The following is a 21,343-nucleotide window of genomic DNA, read 5'->3' as shown; positions in this document are numbered from 1 at the left end:
TCAAGATGAGAATTCCACATCTCCAGAGGCACTGGTGACACATTTATAAGGTTTAGCAAAGCTGTTTTTCCTTTAAGGCCAGACTGGCTGCCAATACATTTGTTCACTCACACTGATCCATTTTTCTTTTTATTTTAAATGCTCTGTGGGCAGCTGCACAGTAACTCCTGCATTTCCATGAGATCTGAAGTCTTCAGGAACAACTTAAAGAGTTTTTAAACTCCCGCTTGCTCAAAAAACAATGAGTGGAAGGGACACATACATCAGTATTTTTGTGTCCTCCAGCACCACTGAGCAACTGGTGGAAAATTTGGTGTTGTTTCCTCTAAATTTCTCAAAATTTTGCCTCTTTTCCTCTGCCAGGTGAGCTCCCTGGTGCAAACCAGTGCATGGGAAAGGGTTTTTCTAGCTGGAATTTATCCCTGTATCAACCCTTACCTCACTTTTTGGGACTGACACGTTTTATCAGCTGGCACACCTGAAAAATGAGCTTTCTTTAAAAACCAAAAGCTGTTTTGACATCTCCTAAATGCCAAAACCCTTGCTAACTGCTGCATTTTCATGCCTCCCCTAAATACTTCCAAAAGACAGCAGTAAAACGCCAGAGATTGCCTCGGCTGAAAAAGAAGAAGGGGCGGTGAAGTTTTAGCGGTAATTGGATTGCACGTTGGAGAAAGTGACAATAAAGAAGCGTTTGAAGGGTTCTGGGAGAACACAACACCTCGCAGGAGGCGTGAGTGGCAGTGCTGGCTCCAGGGTGGCAGAGCTCTGACAGGCACGGATCAATGTGCACAGCTCTGACAGGCACATTTCGCTGTGCCCCCAGAAAAACCCACGCCACAAGCGCATTTCCCACCCAGCCAGCACTCTGCGAACTGCACAGCCACACCTGAGCTCAGAACAGGGGGGTTCTGGGGAGGAACAGAGTGAAATTGTGCAACGTTTTTGGAAAGTTTGAGTCAATATTGCTCCAAAAAAAACAAAAACAAAAAAACCCCCAAAAAAACGCCAAAACCCCAAAAAAACCCCAAAAAAAAAAACAAACAAAAAAAAAACACAAAAAAACCCAAACCAAGCAAAACAAACCCCCCCCCAAAAAAACTAAAAAACCACCCCACCCAAAAAAAAAACCAAAACAAAAAACCCCAAAACACCAAAAAACAAACCAAGAAAACAACAACAAAAAACCCAAAAAACAAACAAACAAAAAACTTCAAAAATACCCCCAAAAAAACCCCCAAAAACCAAAAAACCACCACCACCACCAAAAAACCCCCACCAAAACAAAGGAGGAGCACAGCATTCAGACCATTACTGCAGTAACACGGTTGCTCCAGGAACATTCTTATTCCAGGAACAACTCCCAGTATCCCGAGGTTAAGGTGGAGATTTCTCCTGCCCAAGTCCCAGGTGGGATTCCCATCTCCTGTGCTTTTATTCAGCTTGGCTGGGCAGTTCCTGACGTTCCCAAAGCAGTGCTGAACAATCTCTGGCCATGGGGAATGTGTCCCAGCCCAGGGGTGGGAATAGGATGGTGAGAAAACTCAGCAATCCAGCAGCAAAATTCAGTCAATTCTCTGTGTCAGCTCCTGCCCCAAAAGCTTTTGGATTGTACAAAGGAGCTATAAATCCTTCACCAGTATAAAAGCCAAAGTTTGCCCTTTCCTGCACTCTGTAGTGTTTGAATTTTAAATTTTAATTTGTAGGTTCTGTGTTGAGCAATACCTGAAATGCTGCTGATTCACCAGGGTGAGAATTGGGTTTGAAAGAACACATTTTCTGTTCTTTCTCCTCATATTTATGTGAGTTTATTTAAAAATGGAGACATTAGCCATGTGTTTAAATGTGATCTGCATCCTGAATCAGCAGCTAAATCAGAGCAGAATCAATCCTGAATGGGAAGGCACCCACAGGATCACTGAATTCCAGCTCCTGTTGGATTTTCCCAGCACTTCTCAGCCATGAATTCAACTTTCAATGGTTCCATACATTCCCACCTGGTTTGTTCAACACTCCTGAAAAAGTTCTGGGATGGCTGCCCGGGGAGGTGTTGGAGTCACCATCCCTGGGTGTGTTTAACAAAGCCTGGATGTGGCACTGGGGGTCAGGGTTTAGCTGAGGTGGTGTTAGGGCTGGGTTGGATGATGTTAAAGGTGTTTTCCAGCCCAGTGATTCTGTGATTGTGTGATTCTGTGACTCTGTGATTCAGTATTTCTGTGATTTTGGGATTCAGTGATTATGTGACTCAGTGATTCTGTGATTCTCTGATTCAGTGATTCTGGGTTTCAGTGATTCAGAGATCCTATCACTGTGATTCCCTGATTCTGTGACCCTGTGATTTAGTATTTCTGTGATCTTGGGATTCAGTGATTATATGATTCTGTGATTCTCTTATTCAGTGATTCAGTGACCCTGTGATTCTCTGATTCAGGGATTCTGTGTGACTCTGTGATTCCTGGAGTGCTTTAAGCTGCACTTTTTACCTGCACTGCCCTTCCCAGCCCCTCCAGCCAGGACTGCAGCATTCCCAGGAGCAGCTCCCTGTCCCCAGGCCCCTGATGCAAGCCAGGCACACTCTTACAGCTCCTTCCCTGCTGCCTCTTCCCAAGGGGAGCAGCAATTCCCCATCCCCAGGGGAAGGTGTTTGCAAACAAACATCCACCACGGCTGCACCTCCTTGTCCTTGCACCTCCTCCTGCTCCCTGATTTTGGATAAATGCAGCTCTGTGTGTGCCACCATCACCCAGTGCCTCGCTGCAATTAGCACCCAGAGGCTGAGAAGCAATTATGGGGTTATTTAATGAGTCAGAAGCAGCAGTGGTGAAACAGAGACACAACAGTGAGACAGAGGAAAGCAGAAGCAGGGCAGGAGAAGATGGGAATCCCAGTAATGAAAAACTCATGGATCCAGCTCCTTGGCTGGTTTAAATGGAGATTTTTGGCAGAAGTAAATAAATGTGCTCTAAAATAGGGTGCCCAGAGCAGCTGGGGCTGCCCTGGCAGTGCCCAAGGCCAGGCTGGACACTGGGGCTGGAGCACCTGGGACAGTGGGAGGTGTCCCTGCCATGGCAGGGCTGGCACTGGGTGATTTTTAAGGTCCCTTCCAACCCAAACCATTCAGTGATTTTTGAGCTGCACTGCTGGAGGGCTGGGATGATGTCTCAGGTGTGATCAAGCTGTCCCAGGCAGCCCAGGGGATGCAGGATCCTGCAGGGAAAGGCCAGGCCACAGGGCTGATGAGGGAACATCCATGAGCTGCTTTCCAGAAAAAGCAAACCTGCCCAAAGTGTCCAGCTCAACCCCCCAGGGCTGACCCCAAAACAGAGCTGACCCCAAAACAGGGCTGACCCCAGCCCAGTGCTGACCCCACAGGACCAGCTCACACTCACTGCAGGAGTGGCTGCAGCTCTGATGAACTAAAACCATTCCAAAGCTGCTTCCCAGTCCTGGGAGCTCGTGAGACAGGCGGATTAAATGAGCAATAAAATGCAACTTAATGGGGTCGATGTTAAATTAGTTTCAATTATCAAACCCCATTTTAACAAAATGAATGCCTGGCTCCCTTCCAGAACTCACATAATTTACATGGGAAAGCACTGGGTTCTCTCTCCTCCCCCTGACTGATGGCATCTCTCCCTCGCCTTTCATTAGGGGATAAATTCCATATTCCATCCTAATATACCAACAAATTCCCAAAAAAAGAAAAGAGAGCACTCAAGTTTGCTCAGGAATGCAGCAGAGGTCAATAAATGTAACTGTGACACTTAATAAAACCAAGTCAGTATGAATAAATGCTGGGAAATTCTATGCAGATTATTTAGCAATGAGTTGTTTGGAGAGTGTTATTTCACAACAAGTGGGAAAACACTCAGGGAAGCTCTGCTTCTCACTGAGGAAAAAGGGCACTGGCTTTAGAGCACACCCCACGTTATTTCAATGGTGTAAGGAAGAAAAAGCAGTGCCTGGCAGATGTCCTTTACATATGCTGGGAATTCATGACCTTATTTTGAATGGACACCTCACTTTTGTGAGGTTACTGAGCACCCAGTGCTTGTCCTGCCTGTCTGGGAAGGGAGTGGGGAACCCAGCACATCCCACTGCACCCAGTGCCACTATTTACTATTTCCTGTAAAACAAAACAGAGCCAGCAGAGCTTTTCCAATTCCTAAAACGAGATGCAGCCCTTCCTGGTAACAATTCTTGGCTGGAGAACCACAGCTGGGCTTCCCAGCTAGGAGAGGCACCACGAGATTGCCATGGGGAGCTTTTTATCCCAGCTGGGGAATGCATCTTCCACCAACAGCCCGAGCAGGAGCTGCTCTGCCTCTCAAACTTGTTCCTCTCCTTAAGTGTTCCACATCCCCAGCCCACAGGGGCTGCAGAAACCAAACCCAGGCAAACTCACCCAATGGCAAAGGCATTTCCAGGTCACCCTTCCTGCTGTCCTTCACGGCCTCCTCAGGCCCTCTCCACTCCAGATCTCCCCATTTTGAGGTCAAGAAGAGATTTTTTTGGGAGTCTCTTTCCATTATTCCTTATGGAAAGGAATTATTCCACCATTTCCATGCTGGCAGATCCAACACTCCTCTGCCTCTTCCCAAAGCTGCTCCTTCCCTCAGGAGGAAAAGCACAAGGCCAAAGCTTGTATCTCTTTGAGCCTTTTTCCTGCTTGCTAAATTTGAGTTGGCAGTAAGTATTGTGCATTGCAATAATATTCAGTTTCAGAATTGCCTGTACTGATTTTTTTTGGGTTTGGTCACAGACCAACCAAAAAAAGCAGGCTGGAAACATGGATGTACAAAATAGCATTAGGTCTGTGTTAGGCATTCAAAGGGATCACAACATCCAGACAGAGAGAAAAGTAAAAGAAAGAAAAGAAAAAAAATTGTTCAACTTATTGCCAAACCACCACAACCTGGACTTCAGCTGCAAAGCTCAAAAATACCCCAACACTGTGATTTCTTTACCACATATAATCCCACTTTTCAGGGATGTTATAAAAGACAATTCAAGTTACTCGACAGAGAGAATTTGGAAGCGATTTCTCCATGGCTGAGGAAGTGCACAATTCTCACTCATCCCAGCTGCTCCCAGCCCCTGTCCATCTCTGGGTCCCTCCCACTCCCTGTTTCACACCCCAGGAAGCTCAGCCACCACCCCAGATGTCTCCTGGCAAAGCCCACCCAGTGTGAGGTCAGATAAAATGCCATTTTCTGTGGTCCAGATAAAAATGGAAGGAGAGGGAATGCCCTGGGAGCAAAGCCTGAGCTCTCAGGGAGCATTCCATGGCATCATCTGAGCTGCAAGGGCACAAACCATTTATTTTCTTCCAAGTCTCACTGGTCATCCATTGAATAATCCCTATTTCACAAATAAGAACAATGATCGTATTCAGAATTCTGTCAGGGATCTATTTTGCAGACTCCAAATACAGGAAATGGAAATTAATCTAAAAACCACTCCCTAAATAATCAGAAAAAATGCACCCAAAGTATTAAGGGCAAGGCAGAAGGTACAAATTAAAAAGGTACAAATTAGAAAGGTACAAATTTTTGGGATAGGAGGAATTTCAGCCACATGTGAGTTCATGCTGTTCCCAACATGCACTGGACAAACTCAAAACTTTCACACACAACCTGCTAATTTGCTTTTCAGCTGTGCCAGACAGCCACGGGAATCTTTATAAATGACAATATCCCTTAAAACAGATGCAATCCTCAGCCACTGCAACTCAGAAAATTGGAATTAAGACACATCAACCTATTAAGATAGCTGTATTTTTCATACTTTCCCCGACACCTGGAAAGTTTAATGAAGTTTAAAGTCACCAGCTTCAGCTGGAGATGCTGGCTGCTGGCTGGCTAATTAGTTACCTGTCTCATTCATTAGCAACTTCTCCAGTCGTTGATTATAAATGGTTGTAATGCTCGCCTTGATTCACAGAGTAATTAATATGATATAGACTATTAAACAGTGTTGTCTTAGCTTGATTTATGAAGCAGAGTATGTGTATTTTACTGCAAAATAAAAAATCCCAACGCATCAGGAAAACCAGGCTGAAGCACTGAAGGGACAACAGGAAAATTTTGCTTTTTCACTGGAATACCCAGGAAATCTTTCCTAAAACTTGCAGTAATGAGTCAGTGCAGCCTGGCAGCAGCATATTCTTAATTTCAGCATTTGACAAATGCTTCAATAAAGCAGCATCAATGCCCAGCTGAACTGCAGCACGCTGGGCTCTGTTCATCACAGCAACTTACTGGGAGCAGCCACTGATTACCACGGACTGACTTGGAGCATGAAGTGCAAAAATACAAAAATACAGCAGCATCTGCTCTGTTTAATGGCCCCAAGCCTGCAAAAACTGCAGCCCTCATGGCAAGCAAAAAGGGGACAGGGATTTTGGGGAGGTGGGGTAAAATAGAATTAAAAATATAATAATATTATAATAAATAATAGTGTTTATATAAAATATAATGTTTATATATATAGAATTGGTTTTATATAATACTTATATAAAACTATGTTGATATATAATAATATTATAATAAATAATACAGTGTTTATATGATATATTGATATATAATATTTATCTGTATAATTTCTATAAAGTTATGTTTATATAGAATATTACAGTGAATAATATAGTGTTTTATATGATATAATGTTTACATGTAGCATCATATCCATATATAATGTTTATATATAAATAATGTTGATATGTAATAATATTATAATAAATAATATAGTGTTTACCAAACCAAGAGCTCAGGACAAATTAATCTCTTAAAGCTCCTGTATTTATGTGGAGCTGGTCAGGATTCAGGGCAGGACCTGCCATGGGTCAGTGGGTGTTGAACAATTTTATTGTGCATCACTTGTTTTTTTACTTTATATTATTATTTACTATTATTATAAAGTAAATTATTTACTTTATTATTACTTTATTATTATTTACTTTATATTATACTTTATAGTATTATTTACTCTGTTATTTATGATAATATTATTGTATTTTTAATTATTATTTTTAATCAAAACAGGCTGGGATGGTGAGGACCCTCACTTTCTGTATGGCCAGCCCATGTCCAGTGGGGCTGTCAGTGATTCTGTCACTGCCCACATTTCTGGCACTTCATTATCCAAGCTGGGTTGAATTTTATTCCCCTTGGATGATCCCCCTCACTGAGGGACCTTTCCCAAGCTAAATGATCACTCCAAGAGCATTTCCAGCCATTTCAGGCTGCACCAAACCCCAGGGATTTCACCCCAAAAAGGCTCCCTGGGAAGTGCTGGATCCCCTGTGTCCCAAATGCTGAAAATCCCCACCAAAGCAGGAGGAAAGGAGCAGAGGTTTTGCACCCAGGCAGGGAGGAACTCCCCACACAGGTTTTTGACTAGCTAAGCCAGGCTTTGCCCAGCACCCAACATGATTCCCCCTGCACCACATCCCTCACCTCTTGTCTTCTCCATGCTCACACAAGCTTTACAAAATTAAGCCCCTTTCCAATAATATTTAGATTTTCTAAGAATCACACAGTACTTTACCTATAAAACACCCCACTAATCACCTCCAATTCTGCCATAAAACCCATTTTTACTGGCAATAAATAATCAGTTTGGGTCCATATCCTCCCTAATTTGATAGATGCATGGTAAAGTAGGTATTTCTGTAAGTCCCTAAATGAGATTTAATTTCAATACCTACACACTAATTCAAATGCAAAGGAGCTAAATTGAAAAGGGGCATCACATAAAACACACAGGGGATCAATACACAGCCAGAGAGTTGGAACATCTGCTTAGAAAAATGTCTGTCTACTCCCTGGTTTATTTAAAGTGCAGCATCTCACCTTCTTAACTTTTGAGAAAGAGGCAATTAAATTTGCCCAGATGGACTTGAGAGTTAAACAGAGAAAAACATCATATACCTAATCATCTGTATATAAAAATGAGGAGATGGCTCTCTGATTCCCTAATTTGGGAAATGGTGGCCTAAATCAATCAGGTCACATCCAGCAAGGGCTTTGCTGCTGGCAGATCAGGAAGGGAAATGGGCACAGACTTCTCGTGAGGCTGACTCAAATCCTCTGCAATCACAGACAAACGTGCCACAAAATCCCTAAATAAGCATAAATTACATTTTCTTAGCTCTCTTTTCCACCTCTGTACAGCTGAGCGATGCTGTAGAGCCCCACCTGGGCAGCTGAAATCTGGCTTTGATGCCTTGTGCAGGCTGCCCTGGAGCAGAGGCTGGGCAGGGCTACAGAATAAAGCAGGGATTGATTCCAAGGATCTCCTCCATGGATCCACCTTGGGCAGCACCAGAGCCCAGCCAGGGCTGCACCCAGGATGAACCCAAACGGTCCCAAGATGAACCCAAGATGAACCCAAACGGTTCCAAGATGAACCCAAATGGTCCCAAAATGAACCCAAGATGAACCCAAATGGTCCCAAAATGCACGAGTGCTGCCGGGGTCTCTCCCTGGGCTCAGCTCTGCTCCATGTGCACATTGCAGTTCAGTGTCCAACCCCAGCTGCAGCCCCTGCAGTCCCACCCTGCTTGTTTTTCTCTCTGCAGCCCACGGGGTTTGTGCTCCTGGGCTGAGATTGGGATCATTTGTCCTTGGTGCCCAGCTGGAGCAGGAATTGTTTTGTCTCCCTGCTCTGTGCACAGAGCTCACCATTCCTTAATATGAATCCCAGACCCACAGACTAAAGCAGCACAGAATGTGAAACATAGAAAAGCTAAAACATGAGGCATGAGCTTCAGTTTAAAGGAATTTTTGTGCAGTTGAGGTTTAACCATTCTCATCCCAGTCAGGAGAGGTGGATCCAGGACCTGCTCACCCAAAACCTGCCTGCAAGATGGTGCTGCTGGGGACCACACCTCTTCTGAGGGATTTCCAAATACAGGAGTTGGAGATGAACATGAAAAGCCACTAAATTAAAAAAAAAACCAAACAAACTCCACTCAAAGTATTAAGGCAAGGCAGATCTGATTTGCAAACCCTTGTCCAGTGGTGCCCAGGGCTGGGTGGTGTTTGAGGAGCACCAGGAGTCCCTCCCTGCCTCCTCTGCTGTGCAAACATTAATTAAGCAGCCGGCTCCAGAAATGCAAAGTGCTGCAGAACTGACCGAAATATTAATTAATTAATTATGGGGCCGCAGCAGATGAATCATTTCCCAGCTTCCTGCTCACATCAAAGTGCAGAGGGAGCTACACAGCACAAGGAAAAATAAAAAAAACCACACTGAACAAATTGAACTGTGGCCTCGTTTAGAGGAGACCATAATTTAATATGTACAACAGGGCTCCCAGCTTTAATTATTTATATTCAGACATGAAATTAGCTGAATTTCTCTGGTATGAAACCTGCAGCTGCTTGGAGAGCAGCATGAATTCAAATCCTCATCTCTCTGGGAATTTTGAGGTTTGATTTTTAACAGAGCTGGGTGCCCGGTTTCACTGGAATGTATTGATATAAATTATGGGGGATTTGCCTCACAGTGGAAAACATTTGACTCTATATTGCATTTTTTGACTCTATATTGCATTTTTTGACTCTATATTGCATTTTTTCCCTCCCCTGAGCTGCACAGCTGTGCTTTAAGCACTCTGGTTTGGACCACTGCTGGGGTGCTGCTGTGCTGGATCAGCATGAGATCAAAGGAGGGAGAATGTCTGGACAGGCATTTCTGAGAATATTTTCCTGTTAAAAAAAAGTTCTGGGGAAAAACCTCAAACCACCACTAAAAAAAAAACCTAAAAAACCACCACCAACTACAACAACAACAACAACAAAAAAAACCCCAAATAACCAAACCAACCAAACAAAAAAACTCCAAATAACCAAACAAAAAAAAATCCAAAGTGAACAAAAAACTCAAACAAAACCAAACCAAAACAACAAAAAAACCCCAAACCAACCCAACCCAATCCAAGAGCTCCAGGACAAATTAATTCCTTAAAACTCCTGTGTTTATGTGGTGTTTGCAGTTGGAAGGGGCTGATCAGGATTCAGGGCAGGATCTGCCATGGGTCAGTAAATGCTGAACAACTTTATTGTGGATCACTTGGTTTTTTACCTTATATTATTTTTACTATTATTATTATTATTATGTATTATAAGTTTTATTATTTAATTAATATAAGTAATTAAAAGTTTTATTTACTTCATAGTATTATTTACTATATTACTTATGATAATATTAATATATTTATAATTATATTTTAATTTATTTCAATTATTAAATTGCTCCTATCTCAACCTGCAAGTTTTAATTTTGATTCTCCCCATTGCACTGGGGTGGAGGGAGGTGAGTGGAAGCTGGGTGGGGCTAAGCTGGGTTTAACCCACAGCACAGTCAGAAGGTGAGTGGTTAAATCCCACTATAAAATATGCATCTGCACACTCAGACATTAATGTGTCTGTGCCACTGCAGCTCATTAACATGCAAATACGACTTCAGCACAGAAACTCTCTGCTGCAGGAGGTTAATGAGGCAGAGGATGGCACAGAAGTCACAGAAACACAGAAAATTCCCTTTCAGGCTTGTCCAGAGCACACAATGTCACATCTCCCTTTGCTCACCTTTTGTTTCCTTGGTGCCTTCAGTTTCAGCTTTCATATTTCCCAGGCTCTGCACTGCACTGGTGTGTGACTCTGAACCCCACACACAGTGCCAGCAGCTCTCCTCCCTGCTCAGGCACACAGAACAATCCTTTTCCAGAACCAAGGACAGCGCTGCAGCTCCAGCCCAAAAAGTGCAAACAACAGGGAATGGAGGGGAGCAACCTGGGAGGGTGGGACTGCATCACCTGGAGCTGGAACTGGACAATTTCCAATGTGGAAATTGTTAACCCTGTGCTTTTGGCAGATAGCCAAGCACCCCAGCACTGGATTTTATCCCTTTTATCCCTTAATAGACTTTTAAAATTTTAAAGAGTGAGCTTTGTTTCTCAACAAGGCCCAAGGAGCTGCTGGAGCCCCAGAGAAGCTCTGGGGATGCTGCTCTTGGGGATGGTGGCACCACTCAGCTCCACAGGGCTTTGTTGGGGCAACACCCTGTTATAGGTATATTATAATATTGGCTTTTTGCAAATATTAAAATGGATTCTGTATGTGTGGTGGTAAAGTGACTTTGTTATAAGGATATAGTTTTGATTTCTGTTGCTAATCAAGCTCAGTGAAACAGCTGATATCAGTGTGCTCAAAGATATGGTTCTTATTTCTGTTATTTCTGTTGCTAATCAAGCTCAGTGAAATAGCTGCTATCAGTGTGCTGGTGTTAGAATGCCTGCTGAGATGGGATAACATGCCATGAACACATGTGAGCACAGCTGTGCAGATCTGCCAACCACCAGCACTCACTGTCTGCAGGCAGTGTGGGCCAAAACCTGCAGGTGATGATATAAAAGGGCTAAAACCACAACCAAAGAATACTCATGTTCTAAAAAGGTGGATCCGAGGAGGAGCAGGCTAAACAGTTCTTAAAATATGTAAACTAGTTTGGGGGGAAATTTACTATGCATAAGTGTCTATGAATATGCAACAGGCTGATGTAATTAAAAGGTATTTAAGGGGTATCCCCAAAGACAACAGGGTGCTCTTGGCTGATCCAAAAACTTTTGCTCTGTGCTCCTTGTCTGCCATTGTCCTTTATTGAACTTCTTACATTTTCACAGGAGAGTGAACGTGTTTTTCACAGCCCCAAACCTCATCCCTCACCAGCCCTGCTGCTCTCTTCAGCTGAGACCAAGGACCAGGATGACTCTGGACACTCTGAACTAAGCCCAAGTATTCCATTTCCAGGCTTAAGAATTGTCCTTAACTCTCCCAGTCATTTTAGGGTCCTCAAGGCACTGTGGAGGGTTGGTAGACAACTTTCTGCAGACTATTTTATAACTCAGTTACTAATATTTTTTTTCCACAAGGGTGGAAAATGGTTTGCTCAACACGAAACCACAAATTTCTCCCTTAACTTCAGAATATTTAACAGCCACCTGTGCCTGTGTTCATAACACCAGAGCACGACACAAAACACTCCCACGGCTCTGGGAAGCAATCCAAGCGCATCCCTTAAAAAGAGCCCAAATGAGGGAGCCCTGCTCATGGCAACACCACAATTCCCACAGCACAAGCTCTTCCCTGCCTGCAGCCAGCTCAGACAGTGCTGCAGGCAGCCACAGAAAATTCCAGAGTTAAAACCTGCCCGAAGAAGCCGGCCCAGAGCACGTCCTGCAGCAAAAAGAAACCATTTCCTCACTCAGCACCAGCTCTAAAACTCACACAAAATTTCTGGCACTCCTGTCCCCACACATCTGTTAAATCTCCCTGAGCAGGACGAGAATCTGAGGCCTGGGGAAATTCAGTGCACTGCAAAGAGGAGGGGAAATGCTGCTGCAGAATAATGGGGGAAAGCCAGTGCTGGAGAAATGTATTTTCATTAAACACTGATCTTTTGATAGAGGCAACCCCCCGCCCAAAACTTTATTTTGCTGACCCTAAGCAGTTTGCAGTAGGTATTTCAAGTAGAGAAATTACAGTAAAAATATTTTTCCATGCTTTTATTTTCCCACTCTTTTATTTATTTGCTTGAAATAAAGCAAATTTTCATCCTCGCTGTGTTCCCCCAGCCCTGCTTCCCTGGGGTTGCAATTCCCAAAACACGTGGGGGCTCTGCATTGCAGAATCTCTCTGCATTCAATTTTCTGCCAGCTCAGAAACTGTCAAAGCACATTTAGAAAGACTTGGAACCAAATTTCAAAAATAGGTACCCCTAAGTACCGGAAGAAAAGTGGCTTTGTGTTCAGTAGAGCTAAGCAGAAAAAAGTGAACGCTGCTCTAAGTACTTTGTTATTATTTAAAAATGCTGGAAAAGTAACCTGACAGTGAGCACAAAGAAAAGGAGAGAAATCAAGCTAATAAATAAAGCAGTAAAACAGTCTGAGCGAGCAGCAGGTAAATTAGAGCAATCCAGGCTAACACCAGGGTGACACAAACATTAATTAAAGCCTGACACCCTCCCTCAGAACAAAACACATGGGAGAGAATCATCATGGCACTGTAAGGGGGAATTAATCAAGGATGTGGCAAAGAAAGACTCAGGACAGGTGATCCTACAGCCAGTGACCAGGCAGGGCTTTGGAACCAGCTTTGCTGAGCCTCTGCAAACCCAAAATGTTCTCAAGAACATTTTCCTGTTTCAGCTCCAGGAAAAAGGCACATCCCTCAAAAATCTCTGGGAATTTCTCCAGGAATGCTCTGAACGTTGCAGCTTGGGCTGAAAAGGTTAAACAAGGGCACTTGCAGGAGATGGTTGTATGGCTGGAATATGTTTTTCTAATTATTTGTTAAATGGAGCGAGGGCTCAGCTGTAACACAACACCACTTTAATGGGATTTAAAGCTCCACTCCACCAAGGTTTAATTGAGCAGGGAAAGCTTAACACGGAGTGAGGGAAAACAACTTCCACCAGCAGCAGCAGCTTTGGAGAGGAAAGGGGCAGAGCAGACCTCTGAGAAATTGTGCTTGGGCTGGGAGACACGGCCCAAGAGGAAAATGAATTTCACCTTGATGGGCTCAGTAACAACAGCCACAAACAGGGATTAATTTGGGCATTTCACCCCTGGCACAGGAACCACGGGGCACTCTGGATTAGAGGGAAGAGGAGGGATGTTTGAGCTCCAAGGTGTGAGGGGGACACCTCACCTGCCAGGCACAGCATGACCGAGTGCAGCACCAGCAGCTCCCATAGCAACCTCATCTTCAGCTCGGGGGCACAGACCAGCCCAGGAACCACAGAGCAGAGCAGGGACCCCTGGACACCTCAGGCCAGCTTTAATCTGTAAGACAAAACACATTGCAAGGACATTTAGGGTTGTTGCTAAGCCAGCTGCTTCTTCCTTTCCAGGAGAGAAGTAGCTGAGGATGAACAAAGAAACTTTGGTAAATATTGACTTTCAAATCATTCCCAGCAGTGATTTGAGACCGTTCCAGGTGTCTGGGTGGCAGGTGAGGATTAAGAGTTGTAACCTGGAGCTGTGAAATTTCTGCTGTCTCTTACTTTTGCCCTCAGGAGATTCACTCCCTGCCTCTCTGGGGTGAGCTGGTGTAATTAGTGCACGCTGTAGATGAAAATGAAAATTGGAGTAACTCTCTGCTCTGTGACTTTTCTGTGCAAACATCACCCAGCACACCAAGGACACCACCTCTGCAAGGCAACGCTTTGCAGGAAAGCTTCCCACACTGCTCAAGGAAAGGGACATTTTTCCCATTCCACCTCCATCCTCACTGCTCTAAAATTCTGTTTAAAAATCCACCTTGAAACATCTCCAGGTAAAAATTGGTCTTCCCCTCACTCCCTATTACAACCTGTAAATAATTAGAATTTGGAAGCAATTTGAGACTTTCTCAGCTGATCACTGCAAACTTCCACCATCCCCCTCTGAGCAACCCAAGGGGGAAAAAACGCCTTCATTTATGAAAGGAGCCACTCCAGAGCAGGCATTTAAATATTAAAAATAAATAAATCAGGCCAGACACACATTCTTATAATTTATTCATCTCAGTGAAGACTGGAAGTTCAGGGGCCTTCGTGCTTACAAGACAAACTGCATGAGTAATAACAAGAGAGGTCTCTGGCTGCTTTTGTGAGCTAAAATTGGGAGAATTCTTTTAATAAAGTCAGGTTCAATGCACTGAGAATCTTTAGCCTCTGATCTGAAGATGCAGCTTTGAAGCAGGGAGAGATTAATTGCAGAAATTCATCTTTTCTCACACAGACTGATGGGGCATGCTGGGGGCAGCAGGAATGGCCAATCAATGAATACGAGGAACTATTTAAGGCAATGATTAGAGTATTAATTATTCATTTTGGAAGGAAAATGTCTATATTGATTGACATGGTGAAGCAGTTACACTGTTTATAGTGAGCTCCGAAAATGTTATTTTTTTACCCTAAAGTGTCTTGACCTTTGAAAAATATTAATTTTCCTCTGAGTACCAAATTCTCTTGATTACAACAGCAGCTACACAAGAGATTTCTACTAATTTTACACCAATTTAAGTGAAATTTGAGATAAATCCTGGATTTTAGCAGCTGCTGAAATTCTTCCCTGTTCTTGTTTTCCCACGAATCATCCCCATCAATAACCTCCACAAAGTTTTTTTTCCTTACCCTGCCTGGAGATGCTTTACAATCATTCTCCTCTCTCCCTGCAATGGGCAGAGCAACCACTAACAGCATCTGATACCTCATTAAAAACACAAGGGGTTGATAAGCACTTATCAATTTAACCTACTGCCAGGAGCCCGTGGGAAGCACCCACAGACTGGGAGGGCTCACAAAAACCCATTCCCTTCTTTTCCATAAATTCAAAACCATTTCTGGATAGTCTTGAATTTATTACCCCTGCTCCTGTAACTTCAGCTCTTGCCACAGCTGCCCTGACCCAGCACCCATGTGGGGAAAGTCCTAGTTACTGTAAGAGTTTTCAAACTCATTTTATTTTTTTTTTCTACTCAGGAAATAATGTTCTCTCAGAATATTAAACAGTGATACAGAGCATTTCAAAGTTACTAAAGTAAATTAGTTCCTAGCTTACAAAGATATTAAAAGTAGCAGGCTCTGTCCTTCTTCCCATCGAGTTTAGACATAATCACTGGATCTCAATTTCAGCCACAAATAAAAGTTATGCTAAAAAAACAGAATTGTGGAATGGTTTGGGTTGGGAAGGGACCTTAAAAATCACCCAGTGCCACCCCTGCCATGGCAGGGACACCTCCCACTGTCCCAGGCTGCTCCAGCCCCAGTGTCCAGCCTGGCCTTGGGCACTGCCAGGGATCCAGGGGCAGCCCCAGCTGCTCTGGGCAATAAAGACATTTTAAGTTCAATGAAAAAGCTGAAAGTTTTCCATTATTATTTTCAGTTATTCAGCAGCTGCTCCAGAGAACAAACAGAGGGTCATGCATGTGCTTCAAAGCAAAGTTCCCAATCCCTGATGTCTGCATGTCAGGGTAATGCAGGACAGAAAGTTCCCCCAAAGAGAAACGATGCCTGTCTTGGCATAAACAGCACTGAAAAGTAAATTAGATGATTACCACTCCAAATATTTTCCTAGGGTTAAATGATGGTGGTTCTCAAGCCAGGGCTGCAATTCCATTTCTCGTGATAGTTCCCTATTTCACATGTGAATGAGTCCAATTCTCAAAATGTTTCCCTGTAAATATTTCTGCTGTTCACATCAGCAGGGCCTTTGTTCAGAGCTCTGCAAGAACTGTTCAAACACAGCGACTTTTTATGGCAGCAGCTTTAGGAAAAGCAACATTTGTGCACGAGCAAAAGGTGGATAATTGAAAAGATCCTTCCCATTCCTAAATGTTTCCTGACTATGAAGTCCCAGGGGAGTTTGTGCTGCTGCTGAAGGCCTGAAAACTCACAAAGTTTAATATTTCATTTCCAGAAGCAAGCAGAGGCACTTTCAGCAGTACACAAGTTATTTTTTTGAGATGAAAATGAGATTGCTGAGCTTCAGTCTGGAAGTGCAGCCCATTAGAAACCCCAGTGCCACCACACGTGTGCAGATGTCTTTTTAACTTCACTTCTGGCAATGCAGCCATTGCAAATTCTTTTGAAAGGCACCTTTGCTCATAATTGGATTCTGCCAAAGAAACTTGACTCTAAGAGCTCTGAGTGTAGGCAGGCAGGAGGGGAAAAAAACAAGTGTGGAGTAGAAATATTTGTGGTGAACTTTTCTGAATTTGTGGCCAAGACTGTGTGAGTAATTTTGCTTGGATGTTTCATGATTAGCACTTCTGTAAAAGCAAAATAGAAATTAAAACCCTGAGGCTGATATATCTATGGATGCATTCGGAAAGCGAAAAATACTTTTTAAGATAAATTTGCACTACAGAACCTCTCAGTTTTGTGAATATTCTGAAGGAAAGTCTGCAGAACACACCTAAGACTGATGTCTTAGGGTTTAGGTTTTCTATTTTTCATATATTTGTAGTCCTGCAGTTCTTTAGTGTGTAACTAAACTCCACACACAGTGGGAGCTGCTGCTTTCCCACTTTGGGCAGACACAACAATTCCTCTCCAGGCCTGGCAGTCAAGGACACCTCACTGCCTCAGGCCCTGAGATGGGAACAAAAGTGAGTTGGGGGAGCAAACTTGGGGTCAATGACTTCATTAGCTGAAGCTGGAATTGGCAGATTAACCCCAATATGCAAATGGACCTAAAAATTTATAAAAGTGTGAAACCTGTGGTCCATTTTTGGGTGTAGCCCCCCCAGACCCATTTTGTCTGCCCTAAATGTACCTGAAGCTCTTAAATAAATACCATTTTTATTCCCTTAATTCTGCCTGGCCTCTGTTTTTAGGTAATCCCAAAAAGGCATCAAGACCCTGAAGAGCAGCAGCAGGAGCAGCCTCAGCTCTCCTCTCCCGTTTTGCTCTGCCCACTGGTGTGCTGCAGAGTGCCAGCTCTGCTCAGCTCCCAAATAAATCACTGCTAATGAAGCGTGCTGCACAGACAGACAGCAACAGGCAGCTTTTAATCACCTCGGCAGAGGAGGAGCTGGGGGGGAGCACAAACCACCCAGCACTAATGGGGCACTTGTTAGGCTGGAGGTGCTGCAGCCCTGGGGCTGTGACCCCAGGGCAGGAGCAGGGGATGCGCTGCTTCCCACCATGCTGGCATTAATTCTGCTGCCAAAAGCTCCTCAGAGGCACCAAGCTTCTGAAACAGGAGCAGAGAATCATAAAAATAATCTTCAGGCTCGGCTGCAGAAGGGAGAGCAGAGCTTGGGGTGACCCCACTGCTCTCTGGTTACACCTGGAATGGGGCTGGGCAGCTGCTGAGGGCACAAAATCACAGAATTGTTTGGGTTGGGAAAGAGCTCCAAGATCATGGAGTCCAACCTGGGAGCAATCCCCACCTTGTCAGCCAGAGCAGAGCCACTCCAGCCACTCCTTGAGCTGTTCAAGGAAAATACAGATGGAAAACACAGCCAAACAGCACCTACACTGGGTGGATATTGCAGGCCAAATCTAGAAAGAGCACAGCAAGCAAAACAAGGTACAAGAGAAGCTCAAATTCTACACTTCTGCACCAAAAGAAAAGAAAAAAAAGGGTTGAAAATAAGCCACAGAAAGTTTTCTGAGGTTCAAAAAAATCCCCTCTTTTTCTTTAAAAAAGAATGAACACCTTTTCTAACACACATCTAAAGAAAGGTGGGGTTGCTAGGTGCTTCAGGAGCCAGAGCTATGGAATAATTGAGGTTGGAAAGACATGTGAGATCATCAAACCCAGACCTTGACCAAGCATCACCACGCCCACCAAAAATATCACAAAGTGCCACATCTACTTGCTCTTGGACACCTCCAGGGATGGTGACTCCACCACCTCCCTGGGCAGCCTTGTTCCCATGTTTCACCACTCTTCTGTGAAGAAATTTTTCTTGATATCCAACCTGAGCCTCCCCGGGTGAAGCTCCAGGCCATTTCTCCTTGCTGCCTGAGAGAAGAGCTGAGCCCCAGTAAAGTTCCCCAAACCAGCCTGCAAAGCTTCCCCAAAGCACTGTTCTCCATTTCCCCTCTCCAAACACCCATTCCTGATGTTCCTTGGTGCTTTGCAAGCTAAATTTCAGTCTGGATTTTGAGGACACAAACAGTGTTTGGTTCCAGAAGCACAAATGTTCAGAAGGTGATGGAGAGAATTCCAAAGCCTGGGATTCCTAGTTAAAGGAGAGGTCATTCCTGAAACTGGGAAAAGGACAATCCTGTAGTCACCCAGGCTGATTTGGAGCACAGAACCAATTTCTATAATTGTGGTTAAAGGAGCTGCTCAGCTTTGGTCAGGGAGGTTCCTTTGCATGGAGCAGGCAAACGAGGCTTTTCCCAAAATGACAGAAAATGGCTTTATCTGTGAAAGGAACTGAACAGATAAAGATGAAGCACCTGGGCACAGGCAGCTGCCACCTCCATGGCCCAGATTCAGCAAAACTCAGCCTTCTAACCCAGATCCAGCTGTAAGATGGAGCCCTCTGCTAACCCAGGCCTGTCAGGGGACAGGCTGTGTGTCCCAGGCTCTCTCCAGCAGCTGCAGTCAGTGACCTGCAAAGCTGAGCAGCCAAAAATAGAAGGTGCCTGAAAGAAGTGTCCCCAAAAGTGCAAATTTCACAGCAGTACTTCTCTGACGTATACACATTGATTTCTTTTCAGCACTCAAAGAAAAAGAGGTTGTATTTTTTTTTTTCTGTGGGAGTTGGGTTTTTTTGTGGTTGTAAGTTCTTAGATAAACAATAACTTTCCCTTTTGTGTAAGGAAACAAAGCACAGGGGGTTTTGAAAAGGAGGGTGGGGGAGATGAAGGGCAGTGGGCACACGCCTGTGGCAGCTCCCACTGAGCTCTCCTCACTCTCAGCACGTCTGGCAGACCCTGGTCTAGCTCAGATCTGAAATGATCCCTCCTGGAGCTGGACTGACGCACAATTCCCACACTGTGGGAGAGGGACAGGCACACTGTGCCTGATAAAACAGTGACACACAGAGCACGTGCCTGATAAATGGGAATCCCAGCTGGTCCCAGCTGGAAGGGACCCACAAGGATCACCAAGGCCCCAACAATCCCACCCTGTCCCCAAGAGTGTTTTCCAAACAGCAAAATCCACTCTGGGCTTTCCCCCCATTCTGCATTCCAGGCAAAATCCACTCTGGGCTGTCCCAAAAATGAATTGTCTGAGAAAACAATGTCAGATTTCACACTGGGCTCCCCTCTGGGCTCTCACTGCCATTCCCTGGATAGAGATCTCATTTCCCTGGGCCAGGGAAGTTCCAGCAGCTGCACAGACAGAATTTCCCAGCTCAGCCCAGCCATTTGTACTTGTCAGGCCTTTGTGAGCTGTGCCCCAGCCACGTCCTGGCTGTCACACAGCTGCATCCATCCCGTCCAGTGAACAGAATTCCAGCAGCACCAGCGAAGATTCCTGCTGGAATCTCTCAGGAAGAGCCCACTGCCACGAATTACCCACCTCTGCAGTTTAAATACTGTTTATTCCATGGAGTTTTTTTGGTGTAAGTGCTCCCTGATTCATGCTCATCCCACGTATTCCCAATAACCCAGCAGTGGGACAGCTCTGCCAGCAGTGGGGCAGACAGGGAGAGGCTTCTCTGCTGCTGGAATTACAGGTGGAAATCCCTCTCAGCAGCACCATCCCTTTCTGACTGGGTCTGGAAGAACATTCCCAGTTTATCTTTATGCAGAACCTGAAGCCACAGCTTAGAACCTGATTTAGAGGGACTGGATTATTTATACCTTTAACATTCAGTGTCACCTGCACACCTGGGTCACCACTGAAAGCTCCTTGGAAGCAACAATCCACCCTAAACATGGATATTCCCAGCTGAGCCACAAGTTCATTGAATCACAGCACAGCTTTCCACAGCAAAAAAAAAAAAAGTAATTAAATGCTTTTAATCACCAGCCACTGACTGCACCATCACACCCCTCACTCTGTGTCTCACCCTCAGGAAACTCAGATTTGCCCTGGAAAACCTGGATAACGCAAGGATAAATCATCCCCAGGGAAGGAGAAGGGGTGGCTGGAGTCAAGTCTGAATTATGGCTCGGGTGTTAATTAGGGCTCACTGTTTATTGTTCTACCTTTTCCATCAAGGGGTGGATGGGGAAATGCTCACCTGAGGCAGCAGCTCTCAGAGAACATCCACACACAAACAGCCACAAATTCTGAGGAGCTTAATTCCAACAAGGAGCAACATTATCATAATGAAAAGCTACAAGCAGTGAAACTTCCTAGCCTGGCATTTTCTACAAATTAGAATTTATCCTCTTTTAGAGAGACTTTTACTAAAGATTGTCTGGATCAGTTACCTTAAAACTCACCAATTTAAAGCCAATTTCCACCTTCACCAAGTGACATTTTCAGTGCAGTGTTTTGGGAGATTAAAGTGAGGGGCTATCCCACGTAGCCAAGCAATAAATTACAAACCTCAAAAGATGCCAGCTTTAGGGAGAGTAAAATAACTCAAAGCAGCAAAAAATATTTGAGTTGGTATTCCCTAAGCCCACTTCTTCTCTCCTAACTGCACCAGCAGTCCATCATTAGCAGAAGTGGTCTGTAAGGACCATTACATGTCCAATTTTGCTTTTTTCTGGCAGCAAAGCTCTCAGTGAGAGCCCTGGATTAGAGCTCAGCCAGCCCAGCCCCTCCTGCAAGGCTCTGAGCAAACCCCTGAATGCAAAAATAAGTTGTCACACTGGAGTATCAAACTGCAGCTGACTTTTGAGCAGAAATTTCCTACAGAAAGAAGGGTTA

General features: G+C 44.4%; 1 protein-coding gene across 4 annotated transcripts in view; it reads right to left on the bottom strand.

Moving 5' to 3' along the window:
* Positions 1–21,343, bottom strand: part of CNTN4 (contactin 4) — a 245,715-nt gene that overhangs the window by 118,045 nt on the left and 106,327 nt on the right. For all 4 annotated transcript variants that reach the window (XM_039695312.1, XM_039695311.1, XM_039695314.1 and 1 more), the window contains one exon: positions 13,716–13,849. In XM_039695312.1, the coding sequence (XP_039551246.1) occupies positions 13,716–13,770 (55 nt within the window). In that variant the 5' untranslated portion in view covers positions 13,771–13,849. The remainder of the gene's footprint in view (positions 1–13,715; positions 13,850–21,343) is intronic.

This window comes from Passer montanus, unplaced genomic scaffold (assembly GCF_014805655.1).
Source record: "Passer montanus isolate IOZ18808 unplaced genomic scaffold, ASM1480565v1 scaffold9, whole genome shotgun sequence".
Classification (NCBI taxonomy): Eukaryota; Metazoa; Chordata; class Aves; order Passeriformes; family Passeridae; genus Passer; species Passer montanus.
Note: the sequence above shows the minus strand (reverse complement) of the source record. Positions and strands in the feature narration are given on the sequence as shown.